The following is a 27887-nucleotide window of genomic DNA, read 5'->3' on the forward strand; positions in this document are numbered from 1 at the left end:
CACTCTCAGGTTAACATTTAGCATCTCCCTGAGCTGTTATTTCTACCCACTGAAAGTCTGTGCATGGGGAAAAAAATGTTTTTGCAACAAGTGGAAGTTTCAAGAGATGTCGTTGAGATTAGCAGTCGGGTGCTAGGAAGGCAGATGTGCATCTTCAAACTCATCACCTGCCTCCGCTTGAGAAGTGCTATGCCTTTCCAGTGCTACCAGCTGTCACAACCAGCCACCTCGTCTTCTCTAGTTCTTGCTTTGCCAAATCCTTTTCAACCCAGGCAGTTCTATCATTTTATGATTCTAAAAACAATCCTTCACAAGTCCAGTATGCTGGCCCTGCGAGTCATTTCTACAGATAAAGCAGCATTTGAAGCAGAAGCTGGGAAGCAGGCACCTCCTGGCACTGCACGTATGGAACAGATCTCATTTCAGAAACACGCTACAAGCTCTCGTGTTTATTTACAGTTAAGAATGCAGTTCCACAGAGGTACAAGGGATAATCAAGTAGCGCAGTTGTCCCTTTTACCCAGCCTGGCTCCCTCGTGACAGCATCTCAGCTGCTCCTGCATAACATCCTGCTGGAGAGCAGGAGATGCAGAAGCTCCCCAGACACACTCAGTAGGCTCCTTAGTCTGGTTTATACTACATGCTAACACTGTTTTGGAGGAAGACAAGCCACAGTAGGTACCAGCGTGAGGAAGACAACATGATGAGTAATCTGGTGCCTATACCAGCCCTCTTCCCCCCAAAGCGCCAACAAAGATTTAAACGTGAAGAGTCTTTTACCACCACTTGTTTTTGACCTTTATTATGCAACCAACATCACCTACTGATGTGTGCAAATTATACATTCTGCTTTTTACCACCCTCCTTTCCCCCCTTTCTTCTTCTTCTGTTGTTGTTTCTTCTTGGTGGCTGGGGCACCAGCAGGCTTTTGGTGCCTGGGAGGGATGACATTACTTGCAGCCGATAGAGCTGCAGCACTGCCGGGCCGAGGGGAGGTAGGTGGGCTGCTGGCAGTCCTACTGGCATCCCTACAGAGAAGACGAGAAGAAAAGACACCACACGAGTTCACAACCACCTGCAAGTTGTGGTACCATAAGCAGCAGCTTACAAGTTAAACAGCAAAAAACAGTAGTTGCCCTATAAAATAGCAGTAGAAAGCCCTATGGATGTGAGAACAATTACACAAGGAGACATTGCTCATCTCAGATGAACTTCAATGTAGATAGCAGGAGGGCCAATCTATGATTGGAAACTTGGCTCAAAGGGCAAGCAACCACCTTCTAACAGATGCTCATTCAACAGCAGAAGTCCCTAACAATGAAAGCAAGGCTTTCAGCTTTTGAATAGTCAGGTAACAGCTCAAGCAATGCAAGAGAACCCTTTCAGTCCCCTCAGTTATGGGGGTTTAAGGCCAGCATCCTCCTTCCCTTATTAAGCATATAGGCAACTCTATGCTAGCTCTCCTGGCAAACACTACTCAAACCAACAGTACCACAAAAGGCTTTTAATGCCTTAGTTTTGAGAGACAGCTGTATAAATGAGAAACCATCATACAGGACTTGCAGTTCCCTGTGTTGCTATTATTTTACAAGTACTTCCTTCTCCATTTTATTTGCACATTAGTACCTTCAAGCATGCCTATTACAGCATGCCTATTACAGCATGCCTATTACAGCATGCCTATTACATCATTTTTGTTTTCAGTTAACTACAGAAGTCTTCTGGAAGAGCAGCTGGTAGAAGGTTTGAGTAACAGAGTACAGTTTCCACAGTGCTGCCCAGAGCTGGCGAGGCGGCAGACACCAGAAAGCACAACCCTCCTAGCCACCCAGGAATCATTTCCCAAGCCAAGTCCAGCAATGGGTACTTACAGTTCAGAGGAACCAGCTGTGGTTGAACCCTGAGTTCCCTTGCCAACCTGGTCCTTCTTCTTGCCCTTCTTCCGTCCACGATAATACGAACGTTCTCGCATTGGAAGCCACCGCTCAGGATCAGGAGTTACCTTGGGATCATAGTTCTTGGGCAGTTTTCCTACAGAACAGTTAGTGCCAGGCAATGAGATTTGAGTCAACACACTAGAGGAGCATCAACAGAAAGTACACAGAGCCCAGCAACACAAGACATTTCATTGTGGGTCAACTATCAAGATGCTCTTCTCACTTCTGTGGAGAAATGCCCCCTACTAAAGGTGTAGTCATGAAGACCTGAGTTAAGTGAGACCCAGACTCAGCAAAGGGCTCCAGCTGTCAGGGAGATCAAAGCTGGCTATCAGAAGAAACAATCCGGTCAGCTCTCTGGATCTGTCAAAAGCTGGGAAACACAACTTACCTTTCTTCTTTTTCTTCTTCTTCTTCACCTCCCCTTGTCTGAAAAGCAAGGCAGGAAACAGTCACTGTGACACAGCAGACAAGTCAAACAAATACTATCTCTAGAAAAAGCCAAACCATTCCCATCTTTCTTAAAGCTTAGTCTGCTGCTACCTGAAGCTCCTTGCAGTTACACACCAGCCTGTCTGCTATAATAATACTCTCATCACAACAGGCGTGGTTCTTCTGCCTTCCCAAAAAATGACTATGCCAGAGCCAAAGCAGCAGACTGTACCCTTGTTCTTTCTGTTGGTTGTCTCCAGTGAGTTTCCCAGCTTTCTTCCGAACATAAGTTGCTCCATGGGAGTTCTCTAGAGCATCAACATCTACCTTCAGCGACATGGTGTCTGAGGAAGGCAAATGTTTGCTAAGACTGCAAAGGAAGAGTTCAGGAATGCAAACCAGGAAGGCTAACATGCAACTGGCAAGGGACAACTAAGTAAGACAAACACCCAGCTTTGTTCAGGTACCAATGGGCAACTTCAGCTTGAATGAATTTAGCCTGATGGCAATACAGATACCAGACAGACCTATGGAGCTAGTCCCAGCTCCCTCAACAATTTCCTGCACTAGTTGGGATAAGCTGCTGACTCACTGCCCTCTGGCTCTTTTTTTTCTTTCTATTTTTTGAGGTGGTGGACAAATAAAAAACTAAAAACTAAAAACTAGCAACTTACTTTGAAAGCTGTTCCAGGTGACAAAAGCTGTACAGGAAGCCTGATACTTTGGATCAGTGAGAATTTAGCCACATTTTGTTGGACACAGCCCTGTATTACTACCACACATCTAAAACTGCAACAGATAAGACAGAGAAACTCTTTTTCCTGGTTTCCCTTAGTCTAAAGTTACCAAATCTCAGAGAGGAAGAGGCCAAAGATAAAAGGGTCCTGGAAGCTCATCTTAATCAAATCTGCTAGGAAATAAAGAAGCTCCAAAAAACTTGACCTGGATATGCAACTGGAAATGTTCTTTGTCCTTCTTTACATAAGAATGGGTCTGAATTTCCCATTAAAGTAAAATCCAAGGAAACAGTGCCCAAGATACCAGTGTCAAAAGGATACACTTTCGCTTTTTCAGGATCCACAAGGGAGTAGGCAGAGATGAGTTGTGCCAAAGTGTGCACATCCTTTGGGTTTTGCCTTTGGAGAACAAAAAGCAGAAGAACCAAGTCACACACTCATTCCAGAGCTTGGCAAACCACACACTGCATGCTACTGCACCACATCTGCTGTCTGTAGGGATAGGCATGTCAGTCTGCGGTCTCTACCACAGCACATCTCCAAACATCACTGATGCAGACAATCACTGTGATGTCATCACAGTATCATTAAGTAAGCAGTGAAGAACAAAATTCTCACAAGTTACAGACGCAAAGGCTGTTTAACAGACAGTTCACTCTCCTCAAACCCCACCAGGTAAATATCCATGGCTTATGCAGACTAGAAAACAATGTGTCCCAGTCATTAAAGTAACCTTCACTGCGCACAAGAGGCCTCCAGGGTAAGTCAATTAGGTTTTCAAGTGAATGTCACCTACAGATCAAATGACTTATCCCCTTCAAAAATATGACTTTGAATGGCAGAACCTGCAGAAGAGAACTCTAGAGGGCTGACAGCAAACCAACACTGTCAGATGCCACCTGGTACCAGAAAGCTTGCAGAGGTCTGCGAGCAGAGAATCCCTTTCCAGCAACCACCCAACTCACTTCCAGAGCTCCTCCAAGTCGCTGATTGCTTCTTTCTTCCTGCCATGCTTTAATTTGAAGTTGGCAGCTTCCCTTATTAGTGACAAATGGACAGGAGACTCTGGCTGAAAGGTAGAGCAGCTGTAATTAGTTCTTTGCTTTCACAGCATACAGCCCAGCTCTAATTGGCTTTAATACTGCAGACACCTGGCTAAAGAGGACAGAGTTAGCACCCTGTCATACAGCAATAGACCAGCTTTCCACTGGTGAGGCAGGACTGCATGGGACAAAGCAGCTTAATGCTCACTCCACAGTGCTTTCTAATAAGAGAGAAAGACTGCTATGTTTGGATACTCATAGCTCTCACTCTCCGTCTTTGCAATGCACCTAGAATAATAAAGCAGTGATAAAACAAATGCTCACTAAATACAAGCTTGTAGGCCTCCAAAATCCCAACTAGATGAACTGCTGGGGCTGGGCAACAACAGGAAAAGCTGAACTTGGACTAGCTGTCCTGGTTTTGGCTCTGAGAGTTTATTTTCTTCCAAATAGCTGGTATAGTGCTATGTGTAGGATGAGAATAATCTTGATAACACACTGATGCTTTAAATGTTGCTGAGCAAAAAGTCCAGGACTATTCAGCTTCTCATACTGCCCTTCCAGTGAGGAGCTGGGGGGTACAAGGAGCTTGAAGGGGACAGAACCAGGACAGCTGACCTAAACTGGCCTAAGGGTCATTCCATACCATATGGTGTTGTGTGGAACCATCAAACTGGTGGGAGTCAGACACAATGCTAGTTAGAAATGACTGCATTACCTCCTCTGTATTCACTTGCCTGGAATTGCTGATACCACTGGATAGCCTGTGTGAAGACCTCAATTGCACTGTCAATGTCTTCCTCATGACTGTACATAGTCACCAATGCAGACACCTGCAAATGTTCAAGAGCAGCTTAAAGCAGATCCTCACATACGTGGCCTATAACCAGAGAGCCTGCAGTTAACGAAATTTCCGAAAATGGTCAATGTGAGCTTTCTGCTCTATTCCCAGAAAGGAATTATTGTCATAGGCAGGATACCCAGGCATGACTTTCCTGCCCGGTTTCTTCCAAAGAAACGTCCCAACCAATCCTTCTCCTGCAATACAAGCTTAGGACTGCATTCACAGAGAGAACCTCCTTGCCCCAGCACCTAATTTGCTTGCCATCAGACATGGTTTCACCAGAAACCCTTTTTCTCCTCCCCATCTCTACCCAAAGAGCCACATAAAAAAAACATCAGCACCAAGGTGATGAGGTACAGAAACCACCCATTTTTCTATACCCTAAACACAACTAGAGTTGACTCAGGGCAAGGAGTTTTGCTTACCATACCAGGCTTGTGCTGCAATTCTTCTATGCTCCTCAGAATCATACAGGCCTTGGTTACACTGCCTTTTTAGAAAGAGAAGAACATGCTTTTAGTGCCATGGTCACAGTTTGCCCTGCCTGCTGGACAGTGCAAGGGACAAATCCGTGAGCTTCCACTACTTCCAAAGATAAACAACAGGGACATAACAATCCCCTTCTCAAAAACATTTTCCTCATTTCCAGGAATGAAGTTCAAAATCCTCCACGTAAGGGATTCCCTTCTTGCTCTTGCCAGAGTCTGAAAGGGTTCAGGAGCAGCTTTTTGCAAGCAGGTTCTTTTCATCCAGAAGCAACTCTGTGCTGTCTGATCGTGTACAAGAATTGTAAAATCAGGAAGCCCCACACTGCTTGCAAGATGCCTCCTGACCCAAAACACATTAAATCCTGTCAGTCTTGGCTTGGTATGAGCCAGCAGTGTGTGCTTGCAGCCCATAAGGCCAACAGTATCCTGGCTTGCATCAAAAGAGGAGTTCCCAGCAGAGCGAAGGAGTTGATTATGCCCCTCCATTCTGCCCTCGTGCAGCCCCGCTCTCAGTGCTGCATTCAGGCCTGGGGCCCCCAGCACAAGAAGCACATGGAGCTGTTAGAATGGATTCAGAGGAGGACCAGAGAGGAAGCACCTCTCCTAAGAAAAACTGAGGAAGTTGGGCTTGTTCAGCCTGGAGAAGGCACAGGAGACACCTCACTGCAGCTTTCCAATACTTAAAGGGAACTTCTAAACGGGAGAGAGACCAACTTGTTACATGGTCTGATAGTGATAGGACAAAGACAAAAGGCTTTAAAATTAAAAAGAGGGTAAATCTATATTAGAAGTCTCACTCAGAGAGTGGTGAGGGGCTGTAACAGGTTGTCTAGATAAGTTATAGATGCTCCATCCCTGGAGGTGTTCAAGGTCAGGTTGGATGGGGTGCTGGACAGCCTGATTAGTGGATGGAAACCCTATACATGGCAGGAGGTTGGAAGCACATGATCTTAAAGGTCCCTTCCAACCTAAGCCATTCTACAGTTGACAAAAATTGTGGACAACTCTGCCAGGGATCTGTGTAGCCTCAACATTCAGGCACTAAGCTATAAGCGTTATCCTCCCATAGCCCTGTATTTAGAATACCCAATTGAAAGCATCTCTGTTCTGCACTCTATCACAACAGTGACTGCAGCAGAGATTCCCCTAAAGACTGTTTTCCTCCAACACTCATGTCATTATAATGTGCTGACACTTTCCCAAAGGAGAAGACTGAATACCTTGAGCAATTTTTAGCTGGGCCATCGTCAGCTTGATTTCAGCTGCATTGGCAGGGTGCTGCTCTGCAAAGTCCTGAGAATCAAAGGATAGAATAACTCAACATGTGCAAGGGTATTAAGATGCTGTTCTGGTGAACCAGATCTTATGCTCAGTCACAGAAAGCTGGCAAGATCCAAGGAAATCTTTACAGCTTAGACAGACGTAAGCATGCAGCAGAAGAGAGCCTCAAACTGTGCCAGTGTTCACTGTCCTCTTGGATTACAATCCCAGACCACTCATTACTTCCCCAAGAGGGCTGCTGTAAACTTCTTGCAAGCAGAGCAACAGAACCTACTGCTTACCCTAGAAAAAATCTTCTACATATATCAGAGGTGCAAGGGAATATTTTCCCTTTTAAAGAAGCATGTTTTATTTAGGTGTAAATGCTTTCCACCAGCATTAAACTAAAATATTATAAGCACAGTCAGATATCCCTGGAAATTTAAACAAGACAAAACAAAGGGAAACAGCACAGAAGAAAACACATAGAGCTAAGTTCAAAAGGAAGCAAGACAAAAGGATCGCTTTGTCTTAACCTACCTGCAGAAGCCCTATGGCCTTTGTATGCTGCTTTTCACGACACAGTTGGGCTGCCTGGATTAGCACAGGAAGCAGATGCTCAGGGCTCTGTGACTGCAGGCTTGCTGACAGTTTGCGGCATTGCTCCGCCTGAGGGGTGGGAGTACAAAATACATTTTATTCAGTCTCTGCAAGCACCTAATACTGGCCTAACCTCCAGTTATTAACCTCCCAATAAGATGAAATGCTAGCAATGAATACCCCAAAATGGATACAAAGAGCCATAAACAAAACCTCTTAGTAGCAGTTCAGATGGATCTAAGAACCCCACACATTCAGCCTCGCTCCTCCTAGTCATCTCTGCATTGCCTTTGCTGCAGCAATACTCAAGACAAGCTGCTCTATTCTTCAAGGAATATTTTTTTCCCCTCTTATGTGCCTATGCCAAGTAGTCATACCTTCTGCCAGATAGGCTGCATATCCATTTTTGCCTAGTCAAATAACCATGGATGGTGCTAAGTCTGTAGCCAACCACTGCAGATCAATTTCTCCTACCTGGTTAGTGTACATTGCCAGCAAAGCTTTGTTGAATTCAATTGCCTGAAGCTGTTTCTTGGAGAGTTTATGCTCAACACCTTCTGCATTGGTCAGCTTCACCTTTTTCTTTGAGTCAAAAACATTTTGGTCCTGGGGAAAAATCACACATGATTAGATGATTTCACTACATTCCTTGAGCAAGAAAATGGCTTTGAATCTGTGATTTAACTACTGTTTAGGAAAAAATGATTATCCCCTTTCTCCATAGAAGCAGACAAGCAGGCTGAGCAGCCACAAAAAAGAACCGCACTGAAAGCAGCAAGGTAATTCTATACCTTGTTAATTGTGATGATATTATTTGCAATGACGGCAAGCAGTCCTACATCTGTTGGCCTGCAAATAAAAAAATGGAGAAAGCACACTATTATTGAACAGTGGTCTCTCTGCAGGTAGAAGAGCAAGTGCTTATTTTAAAAAAGAACCTACTTCAACTTGATTATTTGATTGTAGAGTTGTAGAGCATCTTCTGTACGACCCTGCAGTTGCATGATGTATGCCATCTGACCATGAATAATGGCCAGCTCAGCCTCAATGTCTTCTTCAGTCACATCCTGAAAGAAAATCAAAGCAAAAATATGTTTTTTTAAAAGCACAACAACCTGCCATCTCAACACTTCTCCCATGGCTTCAGCATTCTGCGGGCAAATGTTTATGAGCTCTCTTGAACCACATTAGCAGCAAAGAAACCCAGCCACTATATGTAAAGCCGCAGTACAAATGCAAGTGTATCTGGATTAAACTGGAAATAAAGAAAGCTTCATTTGCTATTGTAAGAGATTGAACAAACTTTTAGTTTGTTCACTGAACCTGCCCCTCTGCTTGAACCAACAACAGTGAATAAAAGTCACCTTAGTTTCCCATCACCCACTCAGCATGTTCATACGTAGCATAAATGGGACACACGGAGATTTCAAACCGTACCCATCCTGCCTGTATAAGTACAGGCAACAACACAAGGAGCACAGCAGCGAACAGCTTGCTGTGTTGCACTTCTGCAACAGCCACAATTGCTGCCCCAGCCTGACAAGTTGGTACCAGCAGCAGTGGCAAGTCTTGCTGAGTAATACATCAGCTTTGGCTGTCATCTGGCTGTTTACAAAATGACCTCAACCTCATTCGTGTTGGTGCAAAGCAAACTTTCTATAACAATATCAACAACTTACAGAGTCTTCTGAGAGTGACTGGCGACACAGCTCTAGAAGAAAAACAAAGGGAAGAATGAAATTTAAAAGGCTCAAGGGAAAAAAAAAGCCTAGAAGCATAAACTGTTTTTGTGTATCCTTTGCAGATGCTGAATCCAAAACCTCTGTAGCATTATGAAAGGCAATTGAGTCTACAGGTTTGGTGATGATGGCAATGATCTTGAAGGAGAAGACAAGATTCTGCTGAAGAAACGTCAAAAACACAGGAGATAGCATCTCTCCCAAAACTGCCTATTGAGAGCAGAGTCACACGCTCATTCTTTCCTGGACAAATTTCTTTGAACCTAGCTGCTGATCTATTCCATCAGGCTCACACAGCAGTTTGTATTAACTACTACCAAAGTCAATTAAGGTGCTTTGAGCCCACAATACTCAGATTATGCAACCCTTTACAGGGAAGCAACTCCACCAGTTTTCAGTACAGATCATTCACTTCTTAACTTTCTCATGTACCACATCAGAACGTTACTTGTTTTACTCTCCAAAGGAATGTTATAAGAGCACGTAGATTCACTAATGCCAAGAATTGCACATGCTCAACAGAACAACTATATCGGAGTGCTGCTATTCTATCATCAAAATCAGGGCAGAACTGACCTATTTATCTGTAAGAGCAAATAGAGCAGAAAAACTCATTTTATGTATCAGCTTTCCTTTTTAAAAAAGGAAAATAAACAACAAAAAAATCCCACACCCCACCATCTCCCTTTCACCCCACTGAAAAAAAATGCTCTCCACAGAAAAAGGAAACCTCATTTGTATTACACTGGTATCATGGCTAATTCAGACCACATATGTATTCCTATACATATATACACATATATAAATATACACACAAATATGTATACATGCACTCACAAAACCAAGAGTTAAGAATGAGGTGTTTCATCTGTTCTATGAGATGACACTTAAGTCTACTTCCCACTTTAAAAAAAACTGCTTAAAAGAATTCAACCTCCATCAGAGGGCTGAAAGAGAGCCAGGAGATGCTACATGCAGTGTGGCTATGGAAAAGAGCAGCACAAGAATGCTTCTGCATGAACACCAGTTCTGTCAAGAACCATCTGGATACCTATAAAAAAGTCTGACGTTAATCAAGAGTTAAAACTTCCTTCTCTCTGTTTTTAAGTATGCCTAGGAAGAGCACGTAACTGCTTCTATCACACAAAGCTTTTCTCACCTCACCATGATTTTACCTTCTGCTTTCTGTAGTTTCTTCATTGCTTCATTCAGCTTTCCTTGTCCAATCAATGCACATGCATTGTTATAACACAGCTCGTAGGTAGCTTCTCGAAGGCCCAAGTTTTCCTAGCATGAAAAGCAAACATAAACCCCAACTGATCTATACTGGCTACAGACACAAGCTATAGCATTCAGATGCATTCAGAGTATTCCCTGCAAAATAAATTTGCTACAGAAAACTATATTTTAGAGGCAATTTTACAAGGGCATGCAACTGGCAAATTTTAAGTCATAGTGCAAAGGATTTTCTTTTGCACTGCACAACAAAGTATGAGGCAATCAACAAGTGAGCAACTCACTTACTGGCTTTACTCTCTCCCATGTACTTTGTGCTGCCACAACAGCAGAGAGGTTGGTTTTTCTTTCTTCCTCATACTCATCCTGGGAGTTGCGGATGAGATCCCGGTATGCAGCAAGACAATCCTCGTAACGCTCCAACCTGTACAACTGAGAACAGGAAGGGATTAGCCATCAGAGCAGCATTTCCCTGTCTCCTTTCTCCCTCCTCACAGACTGGCAGCAGCAGAGCATCATGTTTCAGATTGAACATTACTAATGTTTGCATTTACCTGTAAGAACAAATTGTATAAATGAGATTTGCTAGGACTCAAGTAACGAGAGCAGGTACCTACACAGAGACTTCACAGTTCTTATTCCTAAAATAGTTTCTTTAAAAGCAGCAATTTAAATGGTTTTGTTCTTAGACATCTTTCTTCCAGATTAATGAGAAAAGTTAAATTAATAGCGTCTCAGGCAACCAAGAGAAGACTTGTCCCAAATTAGCTCAGGGGGACAAGGCATCCAGCATACAAAACAGGAAGAAAAGTTTGTTATTACCACTTGTCCATAAAGCTCCTTCAGTTTGTCTGTCTGCTGACTGGCACTCTGAATGGTCTTGAGAGCATTTTCAATGCGATTCAGCCTGTATTCACAGTAGGCCTTCTCAAAGGCAATAACATCACTGCAAGGATAAGACAAAGGTTAATAGCAGACTGGAGTATTCATGCAACAGCTTTTGCCCATCTGAACATACTTATTTAAGCAGCCCTTATCAGTCACAGACTACTAAATTCTCAAAGATCCAAACACCAGAGGTGAGCACATGAACACAGATTACTGAATTATGTTTCTGTTGAATACTGTAAAAGTCTTAAACAACCTCAAAACAGCAAAAGCATCACCACCTTTCCTGTGGGACACAGAAACAGGAGGTACTGCCATAAACTTATGTACCAGTCTACGGGGTCAGATGACATGCATCCCAGGGTTCTGAAAGAGCTGGCTGCCAAGCCACTCTCCATCATATTTGAAAAGTCATGGCTGTCAGATGAGGTCCCCAGTGACTGGAAAAAGGGTCACATCACTCCCATTTATAAGCAAGGGAGCAAGGAAGACCCAAGCAGGAAACTACAGGCTAGTGAGTGTCACCTCTGTGTCTGGGAAGATCATGGAACAGGTTGTCCTGGATGACATGCTAGATCATATGAGGAATGAGCGTGTGATCCAAGACAGCCAGCATGGCTTCACCAGGGGAAAGTCATACTTTGATTCTGGTGACCACCTATGATGGGGTGACAGCATTGGTGGACAAAGGGAAGGCGATCAATGTCATTTATTACGTGGACTTGTGCACAAGGCCTTTGACATGGTCCCACACCACATCCTTATGTCCAAATTGGAGAGATGTGGATTTGATGGGTGGACCACCCAGTGGATGAGGAATTGGTTGAAAGGCCACAAAGAGTGGTGATTAATGGGTCTGTGTCCAGGTGGAGGCTGATAACAAATGGCATCCCCCAGGGGTCTATCTTGGGACTGGTGCTCTTTAACATCTTTATCAATGTGCCTAGAGAGGCTGTGGATGCCCTGTTCCTGGAGGTGTTCAAGGCCAGGTTGGATGGGGCCCTGGGCATCCTGATCTAGTATTAATTATGGAGATTAGTGACCCTGCATGTGGCAGGGGGCTTGGAGTTTGATGATCCTTGAGGTCCCTTCCAACCCAAGCCATTCTATGATTCTGTGATTCTAAGAAGCAGAACTTGAAGTCCAATAAATTTAGGGAAATTACTTCTCCTTTCTGTTGAAAAACAACCTACAAACTTAGATTCCTTTCATCCCAGGGAAGAAGTGATTTGTGAACAAGATGACAATATTTATTCAGATGTAAATATAAATATGGAAGCACTACACTACTCCAATACTACAATGCACTTTTCTGAGAAGATCCTTAACAAAAACAGTATCTGAAATAGAAAACTGCTGCAGCCACACAGTTCTTGAATAGTTATTCTTATCTCAGTCTTTGCATGATGAACAACTTTATTAGGAAGAGAATTAAATCTGCTTATTGACATAGAAGGGGATAGAGAAACTTGACTTGTACTAAAACACAAGCTTTCTTCAAGATCTTGATTTTTACAACACATACAAAGTGCTTGCACTGTCCTGACAGTTAAAGTAACACCATCAGTCTGGCAAAAAAAATGACCCCAAAAAGCAGTATGATGACGTAGCAGAAATGCTGAATCACAGCCTGAACCAGTGATTGAGCACCTGCTGGGAAGGCAGGACCAACGGGGGGGGGGGGGGGAGCTCAGGTGCATGCAATGAACCTGAGTGACTGGGAGAGGTAGAGCCAGGATCCACCCCTTCCCAGACCTCATTTAAGAGTTGGCAGTGGAGGCAAGGGTATTTGTTGCTGGGGCTCCCTACTTAACTGAGGCCTTCCAGAGGTAAGTGGCTCTTTTCTTTCATTTCTATGTCTGCAGTTGCTGTGTTTGGGCTTGTTCTCATCTGCTGTAGCCACAGGCTTTGCCATCCTAATTACTATGGTATTTTCCATCTGTTATTGCATTACAGATGAGAATGTAATGCAAAGCTAACAGCTTGCTGCCACTAGCGAGGGCTTCTCCCTCTTCTCTTCACTCCCACAAAAAACATCTCCTTCCCTTCCACCAACTATGGTGCTTGCCCACATCAACAAGCAAAATCAACTCATAGAGGTAGCTGAAAACTAAATAGAGGATGATCTCTGCTACTGGGAAAAAAAAAAAAAAAGTCAGTAGACCACCTCAGATTGATGCAGACCATTGCTCACACTCAGAGTAAATTGGCATCTTAATAAGAACCCCAATTGCAATGGCTCTGAGCACCTCCTGCTCTTGATTTTGTTACTGATTTGTTCCCTCCACCTGAAGCTGTAGGACTTATCAGGGACTCACAATTTAATGCTTTATAGATACTACATTAAGACACAACTCACCTGGACAAGACTTTAGTGTGGGTGTTAATTACACTGAGGGCTTCCTTGAAGCTCCCATTCTGGATGAGACATACCACTTTACACTGAAGTGCAGTCACATCGTCTTTGTTCATCTGCAGAACTGGAGAGGAAAACAGTTTTAACAGAAGGATCTAACTCTAGCAGACTGACTAAAAGTTTTTAAAGTGCCATGCACTGTTGAAGCTGGAAAAAAACATCCAATAGTTGTATCATCTGAAAAGGGTTCTGGCATGGCTTGCTCATGGAAAAACCCGGCCAGCATGGAAGTGCTCAATATGAGCACTGAACTTAACAGAACTGACTGCTATGTTAACCTGTCTGGAACAGAGCTGCACCAACGGAGCTTTGTGCACCTGAACAAATCTTTCACTGGCATTTCACTTCCAGACAGAGAATGGTGCCAAAATCTGTCTCACAGTGCCACGTAAGGCACAGTCAGGAAGAAAGGGTCAGGAGGCCTTTGGGGAGCAGCTGAGGGAGCTGGGGTTCTTCAGCATGGAGAAGGCTCAGAGACGCCTTATGCTCTATACAACTGCCTGACAGGAGGCTGTGGTGAGGTGTGGGTTGGCCTCTGCTCCCACGTAACAGCAATAGAACGAGAAGGAATGGCCTCAAGTTGTGGCAGGGGAGGTCCAGGTTGGATATTAAGACATGTTTCTTCACCAAAAGGATGCGATGCGTTGGCTCAGTTGGAGCTGGTGGAGGTACGTGCAGATGTGGTGCTGAGGGACGTGGTGCAGCGGTGAGCTCGGCAGTGTTGGATGATGACATGAGAAACCTTTTCCACGTCCATGCAGTGCACTTCAATTCCGGGTGGCAGGCCGATCAAAACCCAGCAAGGCCTCCACGACGCCACACGCCGCTCCCGGCAGAGGAGGGCGGCTAAGCTTCCCGCCCAGCCCCAGGGCTGCCCCGCTCCCCGAGCCCCCCGCCCCAACGAGCACACGACGCGGCGGTGGGACGGCCTCACTCACTCTTGTTGACGGACTTGAGAGCGCGGGCGAAGTCACCGTTCTGGCCGCAGCGGTTCACCTCGCTCCACAGCGCCGCTGCCGCCCCGGGGCCGCCAGCAGCCGCCGCCGCCATCTCAGAGCCGGGAGGAGAGCTGTGGAAGCAGCCCCGGAAGCGGAAAGGCCGCACCGCCACGTACCGATCGTGGGCAAGGGCTGCCCGCGCTCCTCCCTCCGCCTCTCAGAGCGTTCCTTTTCCCCTAGCGGCCGCTGCGAACAGGTGTCGGTGGGGTGTTTGGCTTCAGCTCTCATAAGCGGTGTACGTTAATAAGTGAATAAATGCGACCGTGTCACAGCAGAGGAGCGCTACGAAGATACTCAAAGGGCTGAGGGAGCTGGGCTCGAGAAGACGACATTGCAGCCTTCAAGGAAAGGCAGCACCGGTAGCTGAAGGCAAATGAAACAAAACTCACTTGAGGACCGAGTCACCTGCTGCTGTTACTTCAGCAGGAGTGACTACCATGTTAAAGAAAGAAAGTACACCGTTAGTACTTGAAACAAAACACTCTTTATTGTGAGAGTATTTTTTTATTTATTATTATTTTATTAAATGTATGGAATTCAGACTGCTATTTAAAATTGTTGATGTTCAAAGCTGTATAGGATGGCAATGCTGTCTCAGTGCCTACTAGAAGGGAAGATCACACCTCTCAACTGTTGGCTCATAAAACAGAGCTGGGCTGTGTGAAGTCAGTGTGCAAGTGAAAGAATGTCATGCTGCAATGTGCAAAAAAAAAAAAAAAAGGAGAAAGAAAAATGCATAGCCAACGAAGACACAGATGGTTCTACAGCCTGGAAATGCAGAGTAGCATTGCATTTGAGAAGCAGGCTAGCAGCACAGGAACTTGTGGGATCAATCACATAGTTCCTAACCAAAAACCAGGAGACAGTAAACTCAGAGTTGTACCAATCTGAAGCCTTTCTCCTTTGGAAGGGCAGACCAACTTAGCTACTAGTTTAGAACATTCTTTTGAAGAATCTATGGCTTGGGGGTCCGAGATGCAGAAGTGTCATTAAAAAAAAAAAAGGTCAGGAAATGAATGGTTTCACAGCACTTCATCATCTTTGAATGCCACAGTCATATCCAGTTTGGTGAAGCACTTGTTCATGGCTAAAATACTTCCTGCTGCTGACTGGCTTCTGCATTTGACACCTATTTATTCCTCCACTGGTACAGATAAAATTGAGCTCTGATTTTATGCAGAGGATGACATTAACGAATTAGCAGTGCTGTCTTTACATGCTGGTAAGAGTTTCACAATCCTATCAAATAAGTTCCCATGATTGCCATTTGTATTCAGATATTAAAGCTTTGCATTTTATTTACATCTGTGCACAAACATTACAGCAAAGCTTGCTATCCTGTGCATTTTCATTCTACTTCACTGTTACATATCACCAAAGCAATCAGCAGCTTTTGTGCACAGTAAACTTCTTAGAACTTTCAGATATAATTTAGCAGTAGGTTTGGTCAAATTTATCAGTGTTTGTGGTACAGCCAAACTTGGTTAACTGGCACTCATTCGCTACCTCAAGATGGAATGTCTAATGGCAAACTTCCTTAATGAAAGAAATCCAGACAGTTGAGAGGTACGCTAAAAACGTCTTAAATACTTGATGACACACGTGTAATCTTACAGAACACAAGCCTACAATTACAGACATAACATTTAATCTTTAACTCAAAGCGCAGTAGAACTTATGAACAGGCAGTAAAGTCAGCTCAGCCAGTGACTTCCAAAAGTCATGCATCCGCTGCACTGTGTGAAGGAAAAAAAACAGTGTGTGGAGGGGGGAAAAAGAAAAAAGAAAATCATTCTTAAACAACTTTAACATAAAGTTTTAATTTACATTTGAAAAGTTTTTATTCCATTCATGGTATGTATAAAATAAATTAAAAAGGAGAAAAGTTTTGTATACGCTTCAAATTAACACATACCAGTAGTTCCATAAATGAACGTTTTACCCTCTTCATGGTAAAAAGTTGACATGAAAGCTCAAAACAATACAACAGTTATAAATAGAATTCAAAAGATATTTGTTTTTAAAAAATTTGAATTTATATATCAGTTTTCCCCTCCCCCTACAACGCAATTTGGTTTTGCATGTCATAATATTACCACATTTACAGAGTATCTGAATGTCACATCCACACAAAAATTGATAATGAAGCAGGTAAAGTGCTAGCGGTGCTTAAATTTAGGACTTTCCCAAGTAACTCCACCTGCTTCTCAGCCTCTTCCTTAAATGAAGGCTACCAACATTCATTACCCAGTTTGAGGTACGGGCAGAAGAAAAAGTCTGTAACTGGTTCGGCACCTACCCTTGCCTCTTCTAAAATTATACCAAGCTGTGTATCTGTCAGTGAGAATGGTGGTGTACAATTATTACGTCAGTTCAGTTTATATATAATTTAATCACCACATTAAAAAAAAAATAAAATGAAGCACTGTATTAATGCTAAAAAAAACACCCAACTTTAAAACATGGTTTCAAAGCAAGTTTAAACATTCTTGTTTCAGCTTTAAAGCTTCACATAAACACTGAACGGAACAAGAATGACAAACTAAGAGAGCACCTAAAACATACCAAAGGTAAAATCAGCTGTCTCTTTACTTGATAAAAACCTAGAAACCCATCAGCAAAACAGTAGTACACAGAACAAACAAGGTGAAAAAGGAGTGTCTAAAATACTGGAGAGGCTTGCTACACTACTTCTCTTTATTGCCCATTCTCTCATTTGTATGGATGGCCACTGAAAGACAAGATGTCTATGATAGTTCTCTATCTTCCTTTCACCACTGCTGCCAGCTGAAGTCATCGTTGCTGCCAAAGACCAAGAAAAATCCTAGGATCGTAGCGAAGATGACTGTATTCCCCGTAAGAACAAGCGCACACGCGCCCCAGTAAATCTGTGAACAAGTGGAGTTTAGTTAGATACACCCTGAACCAAACACTGACAAAGACAAAATGTAACATATTTATGTCACATTATAGACAAAATTTCAGCAACTGATCCATGATGAAAGACAATGGTACCTCATTATGCCCAGAAGGCTGGGTTTGACCAAATCATAGTAAGCCAAGCAGCACTGCACTTTCTACTAGCCCTGTTGCTAGCAGGCAAGGACATTTTGTTTTACATCCAGAAACAGTAATGTGAGGCTAGGCAACAGCATCAAATTATTGCAGAGCTCAGCTATACTCGCTAGCCACAGGAGTTTTTTTTTGTTGGTGGTGGTTGGGTTTTTGGTTTGTTTGTTTTAAAGACAGTCAAGGATGGAGGCCTGGAAAATATCAGCAGATGGTACAAGAAACAATAACAAAAAACAGAGGTGAATGTTTTCCAAGGAGAGTAACGAAAGGGTGTGAGCCATTCAAACTGACTGGCTGGGTTGTTCTTGACCGAGATGTACATTCCATAGTTTTTGATTTAGTATCCTGTGAAATTCAAGTGAACAAGTCACTTTTCAAAGGATACTGGTGGAAAGTCATGCACTGGGAAAGACATCGTGACAAATCAGACGATTAAAAAAAATAAGATCATCTGTCCTTCAAAGAGATTGTTAAAACACACTGTTTATATTGTTATATTCAGACTCTTTTAACTCAACTATTCTACAAATTGCCCTCAAGGTATTCTGTGAACTTCTGTATTTACTATTGGCCAACTAAATTTTCATGCTCATTTTTTTCCTGCATTGCACATAGGATGTTTGAGTTTAGTCCACGACCACAGAAAGCAATCGGCAACCACATCTTTTTTGCCATACTTTCATTTCTAAGTAGTTTTTTTGTTGTGTTTTTTTTTTCTCCTGAAGGAACTCCTGTTGCCACCACAGGCATCTTAAGTATGTATTTACAGAAGCTGCACAGTGCATTAACATTCTACCTCCAGTTAATATTAAAAAGAATGTTTTTTAGCAAAGAATATTTTCAGAGATTGAAACGCTACTCACCAGTTCTGCTCTGGCAAACACTATAGGCAGTCCAAATGCTGAGACGACAATGCCTGTTGTGAGAAATACAGCCAGCTCCTTGCAGGCGTTACTCGTCGCATCTGTGTCATCTACTAATCTTCTTGCTATGCAGTATGGGATAGGGGAAAGGATGTAAAAAAACAGAACAAACAGTGGCCAGTATTGGCTGAAAAAGAAAGAAGAAGGAAAGTTAACGTTAACTTCACTTACTTCCTGCTCTTCCCAAAAATCTATGTGAGGTACCTTCCCCATCCAGTTCCCGCATTTGGGAAAGATGGGCACAAACCCAGGCAAAGCGATCTCTTCACTTTGGAATAAAATGACATTAATCCAACATACCGTACTTGTCAACTGCCTCAGCTGACCTCAACCACAACAGAGATCTCATTCAAAGGATGTTCACAAATCAGGGTTTCACCAAGCAACCTTAAATCTAACACTAGCTCACACAATGAACTTAAGAGCCAAGAACCTGTCAGCTTTACTTCTGAATTGCAGAGAGACCTTTGCAAAGTCTTCAGCTTATCTTTGCATGTAAACTTTGAGTACATACATGGGACCTGAGTATCGTTCTCTGCCAATACTCAGAAGCCACAGAGCTCCAAACCATTTGATCCATATTTTTTTTGCTTCATCTGTTCAACCAACATCGTATCTTTTTACCGCTCACAGCTCACCAGGCACGTCAATGTAGCTGTGCGTGATTTGAGTAGAACTTAGATCGTGTTATTTGAAATGTGACAGTGTAATAATCTCATTGCTAAAGGTTTGTGCCACCAGCCCAGACATTATAATAGAAAAGCAGACACGTTACTTGTACTGAGGAAGAGCACAGCCCAGCATCAGGAACATCAGACCCACCGCTCCCCCGAAGGACAGGCTGATCAGAGCTGCGGAAACACAAACGCCGAACAGGTGAGCACTGCGATCAGCTACAGCCCGCAAACAGCCGGAGAGACGTCCCGGAGACAGGCCGGCCCTGCCGCTTTAGCCGCCAGCACCGCGCACGGGCCGGGTCTCACCCCGCCTCCCCCAGGCGCCTGCAGGCTGCAGCCGCTCCCACCCCACACACCTTTGATGCCGGCCATGGCGCTGCGCGTCCCGCTGCCGGGAAACGGAACTGCGTCACCCCCGGAAGAGGAGGTGTCATGGATGGGTAACCCATGACAGGAGGGTAGTACACAAGTCACTTCCGCTGTCCTCCCCTTCCCATGGGCTGTGCTCCCCGCCATGTTCCTTCCCTTTCTGGCGCGGCCGGCCAATGAGCAGCGTCCTGCGTCAGGAGGAGCTTTGAGTCAGGTCGCTGTTCCTTAGAGCTGTTGTGGGGATGGACGGGGCAGCTGCTGTGTTTTTCCTGCTCCTCTGCGCTGCTGCCAGCACCGCATGGGGCTGGGACCAACAAGGTGAGAGCTGTGGGACTCGGGGTGTGCCTGGGGACCTTCTGGTGGAAGGAGCTGTGGGCTTGCGGCCTCCTCTTTACGCTATCGCTGTAACAGCGGGGTGAGGGTCCGGGGGGACTGAGGCTGTGGGAAAGGCCGCTCGCTGAGAGACTCTTCAGTCACATCGGCTGCTGATTCGGCTGTGGCATCGGGTGGCGCGGGACGCGTTGTGGGGCGTTGAGAGCTCCGTGCGATTCCCCTCTGCCTCCAAGAGTAGGATGGTGGGATACAACCGTACTGAAGTCGCTGTTGCCCATTGCAGGGGTCCTGCTGCGGGACGTGCAGGTGCTCACTCTGCACCGGGGCCGCTACACCACGGCCCGGCGAACGGCTGCGGTCCCTCAGCTTCAGTGCACTGGAGGCAGCGCTGGGTGCTCTGATATCCCTGAGGTCGTTCAGTGCTACAACAGAGGCTGGGATGGCCACGATGTGCAGGTAACAGCGGTTAAAGTCAGTTAAACTGATATGGAACCCTCCTCATACAGAACTGGTGACTTATGGGGGAGAAAGAGGAAGCAACCAGCTGCAGTATCACTTTCGTTTCTACTAGAGAACAGCTAAAGATCACCCAAGATACTGAAAGCATTATTTGTGTGTGTATATATATATATATATAAATGGATTATCCATGAAGGTTTTAATGTAAAAACACTATCAGTCAAACCTTCATTGATGTTAGTTGACATGTTGCTTGAATTTATTCAACCAAATCTAGGCAAATCCTTGAGATTACCCTTTTTTTGGTATTGCCTAATGTATTCACAGTTTCTGGAACGTAAAGGATTACAGGTATTTAATTACGTCACTTCTGCCCTTTAAAAAAAAAAAAGACAAAACTTTTATGATTTGCAAGTTAATTAGATTTCAGGATGATGAGGCACTTTAACAACGATTTACTTGGAGATATGATAATATCTCTTCATCCCTGGGAGACATTCAACCTCAGCCAGGATGAGACTCTAAGCAACCCGTTATAGTTGTCCCTGTTCCTTGCAGGAGAGTTGGACCAGGTGACCTTTAAGAGTCCCTTCCAACTCAAATGATTCTATGACTTGCTTTTGTGTATTAATAGTTTGCTCTTGTCTTTCAATAAAGAGCTGTTTTATTCGATGCGACTTGCCCTCTGCCATTAGAATGACCAGTAATCAAAACTGAAGTTTAGTATTGTAATTAATATAGTATTGTAAAAGTACATCCCCCATTGGAATTTTATATTGGTCTGAACATAAATATAATCACATGCACTGGTTTTCAGGCTGCCAAGATCTATTTTTGTAACTACATGGGTGAGACATTTCTTAAGTAACTGTTGTAGATTGGATGGCTTATTTTTAGAAGTGCTGCTGTACCTAAAGAAGGGATACTTGAAAAACTTGTCCAGTGAAGAAATTGACTTGTAACGCTTGTGCTCTAAAGATCATTTTAACTCCTAGGAATTTTTAAAAACATTCCTAGCTATTCTCAGGCTCCAAGTCCTGTTCAAGGATAGGAGAGCTGAGAAGTCCCTTATTCTATTGCTTTTTATGTGATTTCTCCTAGCTTACAGCTTTGTCTGCATACATTTGGGGATGCAGGCAGATGAATTTTCATCCTTAGAGAAGTAGCTGCTACTTGGTTTTGTGTTTATTTTTTAGTGGCAGTGCAAAGCAGACTTGGAAAGCACTCTTCGTTTTGGACAAATTGAAGTGAGCTGTGAAGGCTATAATTATCCAGATGATCCTTACATCTTAAGAGGGTCCTGCAGTTTGCTGTTCAGGTTAGAGCTGACGAAGGAAGGTGAACGGAAAGCAAAGAACTTCGGAGGCTTTGGTTCTGGCTACTATACATCAACAAAGGATTCTTCTGATTCTGGTGCTGGAGCCATTTTTGTAATTGTTCTACTGATTCTTGCCTTTGGTGCATACAAGTTCTTCCTCAGTAACCAACAGCCCCAGCAGAGTTTTGGTGATAGTGATGGATCCACTCATCCTTCCTGGCAGAGTCACCAGGCACCTCCTCCTCCTGGTTTTAAGTCCAGCTTCACAGGTAAGACCATAAGCCATTATTTAGTGCTCCAAAACAAACATTATCTTATTTTCAGGATGTTCTTTCAGCTTGGCATACAGAATGTTTCCTGTGAAACTCATTTAGCTAGTCTGTATTAATTACTTTCTTGTATTAGTGGTTTGACATGGTTCTGAGTGTTTACGTTAGGTTTTTTCAACCGAAAAGACTGACTTCTAAGCCAGTGTTCAGCCATGCTGCTTTTGAGTGAATAAATTGGTTTATCTCCCTGATTAACATAGCACAGTTTGATGGGTGTATTATCCAAGGTGAGCACGTATTTCTCCCAGTGCATTCAAAATGAAATGCAACATCAAGTCACATGTAGAAGTCTGATTTCCACTGGTAACATAAGTCAGAATTATTCTTCTGTGTTGCTTTATGATACTTGATTTCTGCTCCCTTGTCTGCCTGCTCGAGCAAATTAATCTTCTTCATTTTCTTTACAATTTTATCGAACTTGTCTGTTTATAAAATCTGCGGGCTCTGACTTTACTGTGTTTTGCAGACATGGAGACTGTGAAATAGTGAAAGCTGATTTCTGATGTAAGATTCTTTACCTTTGTTAGTTTGCATCTGCTTGTTGTTTTTTTCCCCTGCTTTCCAAACTTTGAGGTTACCTTTCAAGACAAGCTTAATCAAGAATCAATTGAAATCAAGAAGAGCTTAGTGCCTAATTTGCTATTACATTTAAGGGTGTTATTGCAACAGCCAGCCTGAGGAGTAAGTGCTATTAACTGATATATTTTTCTTTTTTCTATTTGCCTTAAGAAGACAATGGCTTTGGGACTCGTTCCAGTCATGAAACCAACTCAGGACCAGGATTTTGGACTGGATTAGGAGCAGGAGGCTTGCTAGGCTACTTGGCTGGCAGTCAGAGGTAAAATAGAATACTGTCAAATTTTAAATATACAAGATTTCCACTGGCTTAGTGTGTACATCTATATTGTTTGTGAGTTTTCAGACATGTCATTCAGACTCTATAATCCTACCTTTAGAACAGCTTTCAGGTACAATCTGTAGCTCTAGCAGCAAAGACATTCTGAACACCTTTCTTGAGGAGAAAGATTTGAAGTTCTTGAGGTTCTTCATTCTGCTTTAAGTGCATTCTCTGACCTGACTTGGCAGCTTGCAAATTTAAAATGAACATCTGAACAGTCTGTACCCAGACCAATTTCAAATACAGATAAAAATATGAAGCATGAAGCCACTTGTAGGTAGTTCTCTTGTGTCAAAGTCATCTCTCCTGTAGTTAGTATGGGTGACACTTGATCTTCTGTGATACTTGGTGCTGTTAAACTGAACAGCCTTTTCTCTCCAGTCTCCTAATGGCCTGTGTATAGAAATCCAAAACATGGTTTTCCACATAAGTTGCATTTTTCCATGTAACATGCATTTTTAGACGACTTTCAAAAGCCATTTCAGTGCTGAAGTAAATAGCTGCTGGTCATTGCCATACGCTTTGAAGCATTAAAGATGCATCACTTTTCAGGAAACAGTTTAAGGGAGGCAATTGCTGCTGTTTTAGCCTCCACTGGAGAAAATATGTGGCTTCTGCAGGAACTTCTCAGAACTGAAGCAGTTTCCTGTAATTGTCAAAGAACTGCACGGATGTCAAGCCTAATCTAGGAATCTGATGATACAGCAAATTCAATATAGTAGCTTTACTGGGAGTAAGGAAGGGTGGGCAGGATTAGTGAAGCATCTTTCCTTCTCTGTGTGAAGTGTTTTCCTAGTAACAGCAGGAGACTTAACAGATGATAGCTCAAACTCTTTCTTCTTAATTAAGGGACGAAGTGTTCGCTGTGCAGTCTCTGTCTCAAAAGTCAAGCAACATGCACCTGGACAGTGATTCATCAACTGTAGAAACAGTCTATAATTTCATTTTGAGTAAAATTTTAAAGGGTAATGGATGAAAGGTCAGATTTTGTTCTACTGTGCTAACCTTACTAAGGATTTTTTTTTAAAGTTAGGATACATTTGAAGGTTTCTTGACTTGATAGATAAGTACTTAATATGTGATACTTTCGTTTAAGCACTGTGTATGTATTTTGTACATACAGGTCTCTTGATGTTCACCCCCTAGTTTCAGTGGCTTCTTATTTAAGATTAGTGGCCTCAAAATGTTTAAGTCCAAACACCTGAACAAGCTTTCTAACTAGGGCTTCTTTTCTTTGAAAACAGTCTTTGTTCCACTGTTTTTTGGTGTTTTTTTTTCCCTCCTCTTCTACGTGCTCCCTCCATAAGTAAAACTTTCTTGTCTGAGGTCAGGTTTTCAGAAGGGAAGATTTATTAATTCATTTGCAATTGTTCTGGTGTCCTGAAGAATGAGGTTCAACTTCCTTTGGAAATTCTACAGCTGTTATCTCTGCTGTCAGGGATTATATTAATTCCTTTAAATAAGGAGGTTTCTATGTTTGGGAAAAAATGCCTGCTTACAATTCTCCCTCTGATTAATTTGTTTGGTGTGGTTATACCTTAATTATCTGTAATGTTACTAATGAATTCTTCCCACTCTGTTTCTCTCATCAGAGCACAGCCACGCTCCTCATATTTCAGTACATGGGGAGATCCCACAGCTGTACCTCCAATGCACAGGCAGTACAGCAATTCCACACAAGGCAGCAGTACAAGAACTGCATCTGGTAAGGCGCAAGAACTTTTAATCCCCTGAAGCTTGAGAAACTTTGATCTGTCCAAAATGCAGATATTAAGTGAGGTTCAGCAAGTATTCCTAGCTATATTCTGGTCAAGTTTGCACAGATGTACAAAGCATTGATGGGCACATAACTATTTCCTACATCTTTTTCTTACAGAAACAGAGCAGAATTGTGTGGAAACCTACACTGAGCATTGCATCACCTGTATTAGGGTAGTCTTTATCTGTAAGGTTAATTTAAGACTTTCTCCTTTGGGACATGTATTAGTAGCATGCCCTTCTCTAGCAAACATACAAACAAACAGGAAACAAAACAGCAAAAAGATGATTGTCTGCAAAGAATATTTTTTCTGGCCTGTCAGTCCACAACTAATGCTTCCTTTTGTAATTAATGCAAAAGTTTGACTTGTCTTATTTAGGAGCTTTTAGCCTTTGGAGAATTGCAGAGAACTAATTGGAATGGCTGTGATGAAGCTGAGACATTTTTTTTATCCTTTGCAGGATTTGGTGGCACAAAGCGGAGATGAAAGTCCTTGATGTTACTACATCTGAGTGATTGGACAGTACTAACCCCTTTTTCATTAGCAGTAACAGCTGTTAGAAGAGATGTGGAGGACTAGGCAAATAACCGCTCTCTTTCCCATGTGGAAATGTGAACCTTCACTATTGCTTACTTGTACTGGAGCATCTGCTATTTCACCATAACAGCTTCTTCTTGAAAAATACAAAATAAACTTGTCCTCATTAAGACTGATGACGTTACGGTTGCTTATATATGAGGAATTATGGTAAACAACTTATTGTTCTGGGCTTAATTTCATTTAATGGGTTTGCTGTTTTGTTTGGGTTTATTTTCTGTAATCCAGAGTCTGAAAGGCATAATGTCTAATCATGCTAACACCTACAGGTTGCTGATCTTTGAAACTACTTCTGCATATCTTTTAAATTTCATGTGATGTTATTCTGAGTGCAATCCGCTAGTTGGATGAGGGTTTTGCTTAGTGGAAAAGAGTAAAATTATGTTTCTAGAGAAAACAATCTATGCTGTGTGATTATTGGAGCCAAGACATATAGAGTTGAGCTGCACCATGTTTATCTAAGCAACCATGTGGATCTGGGGTGCTTCTAGCCTGATTATAGCCTAAAGTGGAACAATATGGTTCATGGCCCAGAGGTTTGCTGGAGCTCTGTGCTTGGAGATATTAAAGGCCTGGCTGGGTGGTGCTTTGAGCAACCTGATGTAGCTGTAGGTGTCCCTGTTTGTTGCACAGGTCTTGGACCAGATGACCATTAAGGGTGCCTTTCAACTCAACTGATTCTATGATTCTTTGTTTAACTTGGATTTTTCTTCTGGAAGACTTGAGGCAATTCAAAGTAAGGTGACTGCAGATGCTTTGCTCCCATTGCCATTTTCTTTTTACTGTGGGTGTGAGTAGCACTGTGAAAATGTCTAATGTGAACCGGCTTATATCTCAGCTACTGCCTTTCCTGCTAGATGGTCTGTCCAATGCATGATAAGCTGAAGGTGCTCATTGCAAATGCAAAGAGGGCATATTGGAAGGAAGGAGCTGATAATAAATCTTTATAGCCCAGTATAGCAATGTATTTCAATTGTGGAGTTCTTGCTTATTTGTAATTTGAGACTACAGTCAATACTCTACTCCAACTAATGACTTATCAATGAAACTGGATTTTTTTTTTCTAATTGGGTAGTTTGAAGTGATCTCAATAATCGTATGTTATAAAATCTTTTGGATGTTTTTTTCATGTGTATTTGTATCCTGTATGATGTCTGTTTTGATGCATAAACCTGATGACCTGTGCTAGTCTGCTGAACTTGTTTTATGGTATTTTTTCATCTCTGCTTGATAAAGTAATAAAAGTAAGCAAATAAAGGGCATTTTTTTGTATTTAAAGCGGTAGCTTGAGGCCTGCAGGAATGGCACTGGCTTTTTTTTTCCAGAGTTGATCATGTCTCAACAACTTCTTGGTTGGTGTAAGAACATCCTTTACCCTCAGCTGCAGAGCCGGTAAGCTGTGTATTTCATCTCAACAAAGCAATGCTGCAAGTAGTTATTCTATTGATTGAGTTTTCAGTAACAAAATATTCAACCGTATAAAGGAGTTAAGGAGTTCTTGTGAATCACAATTTCACCTCCAAGTCTGTAGGAAAGCTCTGTCATGTTAATAAGTTCCTAGTTTTACAAGGTGATTAGTTGAAGTTATGATCACTGTTTTTGCTCTTGGTTGTGGGTATAGCAAGAATCTAGGCTGGGACCAGAGCTCATAGCTATACTTCTTATACTGCAAATGTGTCAACTCTTACTAGTGTCATGGCCTACCAATCTGGGCTGTGTTAGCAATATAAGGTTAAACTGAGGCCTGTGAATTCCAATTTCAAAGCTACTGTGATCCGAACATCCAGGACATGTGTGAGTTTCCTGAATAAGAAGGAACTCGTGGAATGCAGCTACAAGTACATATTCACATGAGAATTTGGTCTTTCTGATCGTCTGCCTTCTGCTCCTGGACAGAGTTTTGGTAACGTTCTTAATTTCGTAGTTGAAAGGCATGTATGTTTAAATTGTTAAACCATTTTGAATAATAATTGCAATTCTGCTTTGCTCTTGGGAATAGTTCTCTAATACTCTTGTGCCCTCACACGAAGCCAAAGCTTATTAGAGAAATGAAACTCCTGGTTTTACAGCCGACTTCCTCTAAAGCATGTGATGAAAGAAAATAGGCACACACTGATAAGTATTCTCTATCACTGTCTTGTGACTCAACTCCCAGGTCACATCTGGCTAGTTCATCAGGCTCCTGCTATACAGCTTGCTTTTTCCTTTGGGTGCAAGGTATGTTTGAGACTTCTCAACAGAGTGCGATGGTATATTTTGTGCGCTTTTTTTTTTAATGTTCTGTGCTCGCAACTTCAGGTCACAATGATTCAGAAGAGAAGTAAAGCCATGCGGCAGAATTTCCAGCAGTAGGCGCTGTTTCACTGACGGATTGCTAGAATAAAGTAGCAAGCAATGCCTGCCTGCGTAGGCATATGAAAACTGTTAATGCAGCCTTTTTGCATCCCGCACTTAGGACCAATTGTAAGTCCCACCTTATTAAGGCAAATTAACCACAGTTGTCAGTGTTTTCAGAGTACTTATCAACCAGTGAT

The 27887-nt window shown here is 42.8% G+C and overlaps 3 protein-coding genes across 4 annotated transcripts; 1 reads left to right on the plus strand and 2 right to left on the minus strand.

The window, feature by feature from the left end:
* Positions 1 to 429: 429 nt before the first annotated feature.
* On the minus strand, positions 430 to 14769 carry SRP72 (signal recognition particle 72). Its single transcript, XM_072336790.1, has 19 exons — positions 14559 to 14769; positions 13564 to 13684; positions 11139 to 11262; positions 10605 to 10748; positions 10256 to 10367; positions 9021 to 9052; positions 8284 to 8408; positions 8133 to 8190; positions 7816 to 7947; positions 7282 to 7410; positions 6702 to 6774; positions 5419 to 5483; positions 4887 to 4982; positions 4072 to 4175; positions 3428 to 3505; positions 2602 to 2739; positions 2329 to 2366; positions 1872 to 2031; positions 430 to 1028 (listed from the first exon to the last, which is right to left on the minus strand). Exons 1-19 carry the CDS (start codon positions 14668 to 14670, stop codon positions 854 to 856), a joined length of 2016 nt encoding a protein of 671 aa, XP_072192891.1. The 5' UTR covers positions 14671 to 14769; the 3' UTR covers positions 430 to 853.
* Positions 14770 to 15084: 315 nt separating this feature from the next.
* LEPROTL1 (leptin receptor overlapping transcript like 1) lies at positions 15085 to 19874 on the minus strand. The gene is made up of 4 exons (XM_072336794.1): positions 19647 to 19874; positions 19389 to 19464; positions 18554 to 18740; positions 15085 to 17506 (listed from the first exon to the last, which is right to left on the minus strand). Exons 1-4 carry the CDS (start codon positions 19804 to 19806, stop codon positions 17390 to 17392), a joined length of 540 nt encoding a protein of 179 aa, XP_072192895.1. The 5' UTR covers positions 19807 to 19874; the 3' UTR covers positions 15085 to 17389.
* Positions 19770 to 26615, plus strand: SARAF (store-operated calcium entry associated regulatory factor). 2 transcript variants are annotated; one of them, XM_072336792.1, is made up of 6 exons: positions 19770 to 19977; positions 20276 to 20448; positions 21648 to 22038; positions 22828 to 22936; positions 24589 to 24701; positions 25217 to 26615. In XM_072336792.1, the coding sequence occupies exons 1-6, from the start codon at positions 19902 to 19904 to the stop codon at positions 25240 to 25242; spliced, it is 888 nt and encodes a 295-aa protein (XP_072192893.1). In that variant the 5' UTR covers positions 19770 to 19901; the 3' UTR covers positions 25243 to 26615. The 2 variants fall into 2 exon arrangements, with proteins under 2 accessions (XP_072192893.1, XP_072192894.1); XM_072336793.1 differs by having other exon boundaries at positions 22831 to 22936.
* Positions 26616 to 27887: the final 1272 nt, after the last annotated feature.

This window comes from Excalfactoria chinensis, chromosome 4 (genome assembly GCF_039878825.1).
Source record: "Excalfactoria chinensis isolate bCotChi1 chromosome 4, bCotChi1.hap2, whole genome shotgun sequence".
NCBI classification, from domain to species: Eukaryota; Metazoa; Chordata; class Aves; order Galliformes; family Phasianidae; genus Excalfactoria; species Excalfactoria chinensis.